Genomic DNA, 9,609 nt, shown 5'->3' with positions numbered 1-9,609 from the left:
GTTATTATTATAATTATTAGCATCATCATTATTATTGTTGTAATTATTACAATTATCATAAATGTTATCATTATTGCTATTATCATTGTGAGTATTGGTATTATTGATCACACTATTGATTTTCATATCAGTATTATTATCATTGTCTTCCGTGCTGTTGCATTTATATATTTGCATTTGCATTAGTAGTCACAGCCAGCTTTACAATACCATCATTACTGTTACCTCATTAATGCTGCTTATTGTTACAGCTTCCCTCATTATTCATTTTCCTAATTAATTTCTTGCCTTTTCCCTCATTATTCATTCTCCTAATTAATTTGTTGCAGTTCCCCTTATTATTCATTTTCCTTATTTATCTCTCGCATTTTCCCTCATTATTAATTTCTTGCAGTTCCCTCATTATTAATTTCTTGCAGTTCCCCTCATTATTCATTCTCCCAATTCTTTCATTGCATTTCCCCCTCATTATTCAGCCTCCAAATTAATTTCTTGCAGCCTCCCCTCATTCATTCACTCTCCTAATTGCCTCATAATCATCATCATCAGGCGGCGATTACCTCTCCGAAGAGAGTGTGCTGCGCTCGTACCCTCTCTACCCGACGAAGAAGCGGAGATGCTGCAACGTGAACGGAGATGGATTCACGATCATCACCGCCTGCTTCTGCATCTTCACCACGGCGCTCACGATCGCGTTCATTGCGCAGCTCAATTACGGCAGCCCGCAGGTAAATGACTTTTTTTATTGTTGTTGTTGTGTTTATTGTTGTTATTGTTTTATGATAATGATGGTGATTATGATGATTATTATTATTTTAGTATTATTATGTTATATTGATAATACTATTATTATTATTATTGTTATTATTATTATTATACTACACTACTACTACTACTACTACACTACTACTATTTTACAACTTATTATTATTATTATTATATTATTATTATTATTATATTATTATCATTATTATTATTATTTTTTTTACTATTACTATTACTATTTTTATTACTGTTACTATTGTATTATTATTATATATATTATTATTATTATTATTATTATTATTATTATTATTATTATTATTATTATTATTATTATTATTATTATTATTATTATTATTATTATTATTATTACTATACTATTACTATAATGGTAGTCATTATGATTATTATCTTCATTTTATTATATTCTGTGTGGAGAGGGCTTGTGTACGAAAGGAAAGGAAGGGATGGGTGAGAAAGGAAGGCCATGAGGAAATGGGAGATGGAGGAAGGAGGGAAGGAATGGCGGGATGGGGGTGGGAGGAAGAAAATAAAAGGAGGGAAGAAAGAGGGAAGAAACGTGTAGGGAAAGAGAGAGGCAGGAAGAAATGGAAGAAGGAAGGAGGACGGAGAGAGAAAGGAAAGAAAGAGGAGGGGGAAGGAGGAGGAGGAGAATAATAATGATAATAATAATAATAATAATAATAAGAGAAGAAGAAGAAGAAGAAGAAGAAGAGAGAAGAAAGAAGAATGAGGAGGAGGAGAAGAAGAAGGAGAAGGAGGAGGAGGGAAGGGAAGGGGAAAGATAGGACGAAGGGAGGAAGGAAGGAAGGGATGGGATAAGGGATGAATTATAGAAAAACGAGAGGAAGGAGGAGGGAGGGAGAAAGGAAGAAAGGAAAGGAGGAACGGAGAGAGAGGAAGGTAGGAGAAGGAAAGGAGGAAGGAGGGATAGAGAGAGGAAACAGAAAAGGGAGGGATTGGAAGGATGGGGAAGGTTTGAGGAAGGAAGGAGGGAAGGGGAAGTAGGAAAGAAGGAGAAAAAACAAGGGGAGAAGAACGGAAGGAAGGAAAGGGAAGGAGAAAAGAAAAAAAACGGAAGATAGGAAGGATCGCAGATAAGCAAAAAGGGAGGAAGGAGAGATAAGGAAGAAGGAAGTTGAAGAAAATCGCGAGCGCAGCTTATCATCAGAATTATTTCCATATTTCCCCCTCCTGTTCTCTCTTCCTGACCAGGTCACGCCCCACGGAGCCGTCTCGACCGACGAGGAGGAATGCAGCCACGTGGGCATCACCGTCATGAGGGAAGGGGGCAGTGCAGTGGATGTTGCCATCGCGTCGATCCTCTGCATGACGGTAGTGCATCCGCATGCAGTGGGACCGGGAGGGTAGGGCCGTCGTTTTGCAGTTGTGTGTTGTTGTTGTTTTTCCTTTTTCTTGATTTAATTTTCTCTCTTTTTCATTTCCTTTTTTTCCCATTTTCTCCTCCTCCTCCTTTTCCTCCTCCTTTTCCTCCTCCTCCTCTTCCATTTCCTCCTCCTCCTCCTCTTCCATTTCCTCCTCCTCCTCCTCTTCCATTTCCTCCTCCTCCTCCTTCTCCTACTTCTCCTCCTCCACTTCCCCCCCATTCCCTCCCCACTTCACCCCCACTTCACCCCCACTTCACCCCCACTTCACCCCCACTTCACCCCCACTTCACCCCCACTTCACCCCCACTTCACCCCCACTCCCCCCCAGGAGCGGCGTGATGCTGGTGCACGACCACAAGACCAACTCGTCCACCGTCGTCGACTTCATGAGCGGCGTCCCTCGCTCGCACCGCGCCGAGGAGGACCAGCCGCCGCCCACAGGCGAGTTCGGGTTATTATTATTATCAATATTAGTAGTAGTATAATCATTATTATTATCATTATTGTTATCATTATTTTTTCTATCATTATCACCATTATTGTTATTTTCCTTATTATGATTGTTATTATCTTTATTAGTATTATCATTATTATTATTTTCTCATTATTGTTTTTATTAGTAGTAGTATTTTCTCATAATTTTCTCATTGTTATTATTATTATTATTACTATCATTATTTTTTTTTATGCAGACGTTTCCTTAGATCTGCTAATTAAAATCAAACACCGAGTCACTACCAGCGACCTAGGGTGATTGAAGTTTGAGGCAAATGGAACACTAACAGAAATATGCACACAACTTCTGCAGCTCCTCGAGTGTATAGCAAAAGCAGTACATTACCTCATTATACTCTTCCCTTGTCCATTTAAGTCTTTTTTTCTTTTGATTGTTAGTACAGGATGGTCGAACCACAGGGCCAGGGGTGGGAACTATCCCGTCCTAGTAACCGGGCGGATAATAACAAAAAAGATGATAATGATAATGATAATAATCATAATGATGATAATGATGATGATTATAGAGATAATAATAATAATAATAATAATAATTATTATTATTATCATTATCATCATTTTTATTATCAAAAGAAAACAAAACAACTACCGAGTCGGGCATCCAGAACCAACTATAATCTATAATCGCACTATAATCGAGTGGCCCGCAGCTGCCTTTCTGCATAGCTGCCGACTTGAGTGGCCTTTGACCTCGAGAGGGGGACGTTATCTCCGTGGAGAACACTCGTGAACCGCCAAACACGAGCAGGTGTTAACCTGTTAACTTTTCCCTAAGTCAAAGAAAGTTTCCTCTGGTCTCGATCCCAGGTCCTGCAAGTGGGAGTCAGAGACGCTACCGATGCTGCCGCCAGGATCAAAGAGAAAGTTAAAAAAAAATCGGACCTTTTATATTTCCAACTCGGATGAACACACACACCTCCTACCTCACTGGAATTATGAAATCACATATCCCTAGAGATTAATGGACGTAGAAAATGATAGCGCTTGCTTGTGTTTCAAGAAAACGTTTATTTTTTAGGCGAAACATTTCGGTGCGTTAAATTTCTCCAGTCTCATATTTTGCGTTCAAAGAAACACTTATATTTTATAGGAAACATTGTCGTTCTGCTATATTTTCTCGTCTCAAAAATACACAATTATAAAGTAACGCTACGCTGTTAGCCTAAAACAAAACTTGCTAATTCACCAACAGTAACTCACCTTGTATATAGAGAGAATATCATATTTCTTTTAATTCATATGTTGCAATAAGATTTATCCTTAAGTGGAAACAATTTTTGCACATACAATTTATTATTTTTGAGAGAAATAACCAGAGTATATAAGAATAAAGGAAAGGGATGCTGACTTACAGACAGCAAGAGAAAGACAAACAGACAGACAGACAGAGAAAATTATAAATAGATAACTTGTTGCGAGAGAGAGAGAAACTATTGATATTATCATGATGATTTTTTTATCATCATCATTATTATTATTATCATAATTATGATTATTACTGTTATCATCAGTATTATTTTTATTATTATCTTTTATCATTACCATTATATTATTATTATTATTGTTGTTGTTGTTGTTGTTGTATTACCATTGATATTACTATTGCTATCATTGTCATCATCATTATTATTTTATTATCATTATTATCAATATTAGTATTAGTATTATCATTATTATATTCTCTCATTATTGTGTTTATTATTAGTAGTAGTAGTAGTATTTTCTCATAATTTTCTCATTGTTATTATTATTATTATTATTACTATTATTATTATTTTTTTATGCCAACGTTTCCTTAAATCTGCTAATTAAAATCAAACACCGAGTCACTACCAGCGACCTAGGTTGAAGTTTGAGGCAATGGAACATCAACAAAACATGCAAATATATGCAGAACAACCACAAATCAAAACATCCAGTCAAGTCATTTCACGAACACAAAAACACTTCAGATCGATAAGGCTCTTCTGAGAACATGTGCTGTGCTGTTTAAGACTATTTTTTGGACTTCTAATTTTGCAATTCCCGGTATTTGTTCAAGAAACTTATCAGTACCTTTCTTTATAAGGCCAAGTGCTGCAATAACAACAGGTAAAGTTTTGGTTTTTAAATGCCACATTTTTCACCTCTATTTCCAGGTCTTTATACTTTGATATCTTCTCGAACACTTTCGTTGGGACGTTTCTGTCTGAAGGGATGCTCATATCTATAAACAGGCAGGTGTTGTTTATTTTGTCCTTGATGACGATATCTGGACGATTCGCCTGTATAGTACGATCTGTGTGAATTGGAAAGTCCCACAAGATTGTAGCATCTTTACCTTCAGTAACTGGCTCTGGATGGTGTTTGCAGATCTTCCAATGCAGGTACTTGCCCACTCTGTCGTGTCAATTTTTGTACTCATTCGGTGTTAATATTGAGCAACCAGACACAAGGTGATCAATCGTCTCAACCTTGTCTTCACAAAACCTACACTTTGGGTCAGTGCCATTGTGCAAAATGTTAGCTTGATAGTTTCTGGTAAACAAACTTTGATCTTGGGCTGCAAGAATAAAACCCTCTGTTTCCCCTTTAAGTCCAGAGCTTCTAAGCCGCTGATAGGTCACAGTTTCATCTACATTAGTGTGTTTGCTTCGACCTGCAAAACTGTCCGTGGAGAGGCTTTTCATGCCACCTAGATTCAAGTTTTTCTTGTCCGACCTTCTTCGCTTTTTGTTTTCTATGTTTAGCAGCCAATGTTGGCGACATATGTTCGATGTTTTCGCTCTCAATACCTAATTCCTGAGAAAACTTATCTGATTCTTTTACTACCGAGTGTAACCTTTTGGAGTTTTCATGTACTTTAACTAATTGAAGCATCCAATCGTTGGTTAGATCTAAGTATTGCAAGAGACCAATCGTAGTTGTTTTGTACGATAATTCCAACTGTATTATCCCCCTACCTCCTTTACTTCTAGGGACGTACAGACGGTCTACGTCTGATTTCGGGTGATACATTCTGTTGCATGTCAATTGCTTCCTAATTTTGTGTCAATTTGTTTGAGTTCACTTAAGTTCCAGTCTATCACGTTAAAACTATATGTAACCACAGGTATTGCAAGAGTGTTGATTGCTGTTAGTTTGTTCTTCGAGTTTAATTCCGTTGCATTCTGTATGTTTCTTTCATCTACGATTGTTGTAGCCATCTCCTTCGTTTACTCCTAGATATTTATAGGTTTCTTCCTGATCTAATTGCTTTATTACAGTATCAACACTTAACTCTATATTGTCAGATGTAACTAGTTTTCCTTGCTTAAAAGTTGCTTTAGCACACTTATCGAGACCAAATTTCATACCTATGTCATCACTAAAATCTTTTATCATTATTGTTATTGTTATTGGTATTGGTAGTGGTAGTTTTATTGGTATTATTATTATTATCATTATCATTATTATTATTATTATTATTGTTATTATTATTATTATCATCATTATTATTATTATTATTATTATTATTATTATTATTATTATTTATTATTTGTTATTTTGAGATGAGGGGGAGGGTGAAAGGGAGAGGCTGAGAGAGGGAGATAGAGGGAGAGAAAGAGATTGAGAAGGAGAGGGAGATAGAGGAAAAGAGGGAACTGGAAAAAGAGGGAGAGAAAGAGATAGAGAAAGAGAGGAAGAGATTGAGAAAGAAAGAAAGAAGAGGTAGAGGGGGAAAGAGAGAAAGAGACAAATGAGAAGTAGATATAAAAAGAAGAAAGACTTAGAAAAAAGAGAAAAAAAAATTAAAAGGCTAAAACACAGACCACACGAATGGAAAACACGACACCAACAGACTCACAACAAAAGGCCCCAATCGTTGTTTAATCCTAATTCTCGACCTGCCGCGCCACAGACGGCAGGAGCATCGGCGTGCCCGGCCTCCTGCGCGGCCTGGAGTACGCGCACACCAAGTTCGGGAAGCTTCCCTGGCGGAAGCTGTTCCAGCCAAGCATGACATCGCGAGGTGAGGCTCGGGAAGGCTCCTCGTCTATTTGCTGTTTTGTTTTTTTTTTGTTTGTTGGCTTGATGTTTGATTATTTGTTTGCGTGATTTATTTGTCTATTGTTTTTTTGATTGTATGAATATACAGGCACGCGCACGCGCGCGCGCACATACACACACACTCACACACAAGTGAGCAAACAAGCAAAAGAAACACACCAACATAGAAAGTAAAAAAAAGATTGAGAAAAAAAGAGAAAGATTGAAATCCTAAGGCCACCACTCCCCTCCCTCACCCACACCCTCACCCCACACCCCACACCCCACACCCCACACCCCCACACCCACACCCCTCACACCCACACCCCACACCCACACCCCACACACCCCTCACTCCTCACCCCCACCCTTCCGTTCCCCCACCAGGAAAGGCTTCTACGTCTCGGCCCACCTGGAGGAGGCCCTCGGGAAGTCGAACGTGACGCAGGTGGATGGCGTGACGGAGTTCGACAAGACGTTCTTCCCCCGAGGCATCATGCTGAAGAAGGGCGCGTTCATGCAGAGGGAGAACTACGCGGAATTCCTCGAGGTGGTGGCCAAGCACGGCGCCGATAGTGAGTGGTTTGTAGGGGCGTGTGGGGGGGGGGGGGTTAAGTGTGTGTGTGTGGGGGGGGGTTTAAGTGTGTGTGTGTGTGTGTGTGTGTGTGTGTGTGTGTCTGTGTGTCTGTGTGTGTGTGTGTGATGAGAGTGGGATTTGTTTATCTGAATGTTTATATATTTATTTTTATTTATTTATTTTTTTATTATTATTATTTTTTTGGGGGGGGGATGTTTTCGTTTTCTTCAGATCCGGGTTTCTGTTTGTGTTGGTGATTTTGATTTACTATTTTCCCTTTCTTCTTCTTCTCCATTTTCTTCATTTTCATAATCTTCAGCTTCAGCTTCTTCTTCTTTAGCTTCAGCTTCTTTATCTTTTTCTTGTTCTTCCTTTTCCTCCTCCTCCTTCCCTTCCTCCTTCCTCCTTTTCCCATTCCCCATCCTCATCCTTCTTCCATGTCAGAATCAAGTCACATTCCGTTTTCAAATAATAATTAAACGCCATTAAGTGATGAAAGGAAATCATTAATTTTATCCTTTTTTTTTCTCAAGGTTTCTATGCACTGAATTTCGGCGTGGAAGAGATGGAAGCACTGAAAGAAAGTGGCGCCGAAATCCATGTGAAAGATTTTGATGATTATGAGGTAGTTGGCTGAGGCGGAGTTTTGACGTTTTTATTTGCTTGCTTCAGCAGACGGAAAGTTTGTTTTCTTCCATTAGTGGTTAATAGTAGTTGTGGTTGTTGATGAAACAGTTATGGTGGTTTGTATTATTGGTTTTTTAATCAGCGTCATCATCGTTGTTGATATATGTGTTATATCTGACAGTTTGGGTTCACCTTGGATTTTTCTCTGTAGTGAAACCATTTGAAACATCAAAAAATACAGTAATAATTTGTGTATATCTTCTTGCAGCCCCGAGAACGCCCATGCATACACATGTCACTGAATAACATGTCTGTGTTCACCGCCCCAGCGCCTTTTGGAGGACCGCAGTTACTGACGGCCTTGCAACTCCTTCGCAACACGAATTTAACGACGCATTTGCCGCTGTCGAACTTCTACCACTCCTTTATTGAAGCTATTAGGAGGAGCTACGCCGGTTTCGTCAGCTTAGGTAAGGAGGTTCGCTTTGCGTCGATTCGCTCTGGGTTCGGAGCAGTTGTGTCATGGGTCGTCCGAGCGGTCAGAGCGAAAACATGTGATGACCGCTCCCACAGGATCTCCAGGGTCCATAGGAATGCGTTGATGCTGATTGGTTCTAGTAGGCACCTTATTATAGGACACCTTGCATTAACCTATAGTCAGTAAAGGATGTCCTGTCTTTGCCCATGGGGCTCTCATCAAGAGAATAAAATCAATTCTAAAACACGAATGTGTTTGTATTTGGAACAAGAAACCTCATCTGCCATACGTCTCCCTGTCTTGAATTCGGGAGATAACCCCTTCCTCCCCAGCGTACGTTTTGACTCTAAATTTATCATATGAATTCTATATGAACAAATAGATGATCCCTTAATATTCCACGTTTGGTTTTGTGTTAGACTCCTGTTTTTTTTTCTCTCTCAGTTTTGTATTTGTAAATTTCCTTCCTTATTTCCGCCAGCCGATGCAGAGGAGGCGGAATTACAGAACCTGACCCACGCATTGCTGCAGTCGACGTCCACCGAATGGATTGATCAGACGGTCACGGTGGCCGACCCAAATGTCTTCCGACTTCCTGAACAGACTGCCTCTTCGGTGTCTGTTATAGATACCTTTGATCGATATGTTACTCTGATTGCGTGAGTAGCCAAAAGGGAAGTTCATTTTGTGGTGGCAGTTCGAAGGGGATAAAATGATGTGTGATGTGCATGTTGACTCTTTTGCTACTGTGTGATTGTGTGTGTGTGTGTGTGTGTGTTGTGTGTGTGTGTGTGTGTGTGTGTGTGTGTGTGTGTGTGTGTGTGTGTGTGTGTGTCTATATACATGTATATATATGTATATATATATATTGTATATATATATATATATATATATATATATATACATATATATATATACATATATATACATGTATATAGACACACACACACACACACACACACACACACACACACACACACACACACACACACACATACACACACACACACACACACACAATCACACAGTAGCAAAAGAGTCAACATGCACATCACACATCATTTTATCCCCTTCGAACTGCCACCACAAAATGAACTTCCCTTTTGGCTACTCACGCAATCAGAGTAACATATCGATCAAAGGTATCTATAACAGACACCGAAGAGGCAGTCTGTTCAGGAAGTCGGAGATTGGGTCGGCCACCGTGACCGTCTGACAATCCAGGGGCGGTG

The 9,609-nt window shown here is 39.3% G+C and overlaps 2 protein-coding genes across 2 annotated transcripts in view; both read left to right on the top strand.

Moving 5' to 3' along the window:
• The window catches only part of LOC119583194 (glutathione hydrolase 7-like), a 9,922-nt gene extending 3,020 nt beyond the window's left edge, over positions 1-6,902 (top strand). Inside the window, exons 3-7 of the mRNA XM_037931672.1 lie at positions 550-728; positions 1,999-2,150; positions 2,500-2,612; positions 6,568-6,678; positions 6,898-6,902. Coding sequence (XP_037787600.1) covers positions 550-728; positions 1,999-2,150; positions 2,500-2,612; positions 6,568-6,678; positions 6,898-6,902 — 560 coding nt within the window. The remainder of the gene's footprint in view (positions 1-549; positions 729-1,998; positions 2,151-2,499; positions 2,613-6,567; positions 6,679-6,897) is intronic.
• Positions 6,903-7,055: 153 nt separating this feature from the next.
• Positions 7,056-9,050, top strand: LOC119583891. The gene is made up of 4 exons (XM_037932610.1): positions 7,056-7,270; positions 7,806-7,897; positions 8,168-8,369; positions 8,859-9,050. The coding sequence occupies exons 1-4, from the start codon at positions 7,192-7,194 to the stop codon at positions 9,038-9,040; spliced, it is 555 nt and encodes a 184-aa protein (XP_037788538.1). The 5' UTR covers positions 7,056-7,191; the 3' UTR covers positions 9,041-9,050.
• Positions 9,051-9,609: the final 559 nt, after the last annotated feature.

This window comes from Penaeus monodon, chromosome 17 (assembly GCF_015228065.2).
Source record: "Penaeus monodon isolate SGIC_2016 chromosome 17, NSTDA_Pmon_1, whole genome shotgun sequence".
Taxonomy (NCBI): Eukaryota; Metazoa; Arthropoda; class Malacostraca; order Decapoda; family Penaeidae; genus Penaeus; species Penaeus monodon.
The sequence above is the reverse complement of the archived record's forward strand: the minus strand, read 5'-3'. Positions and strand labels throughout refer to the sequence as shown.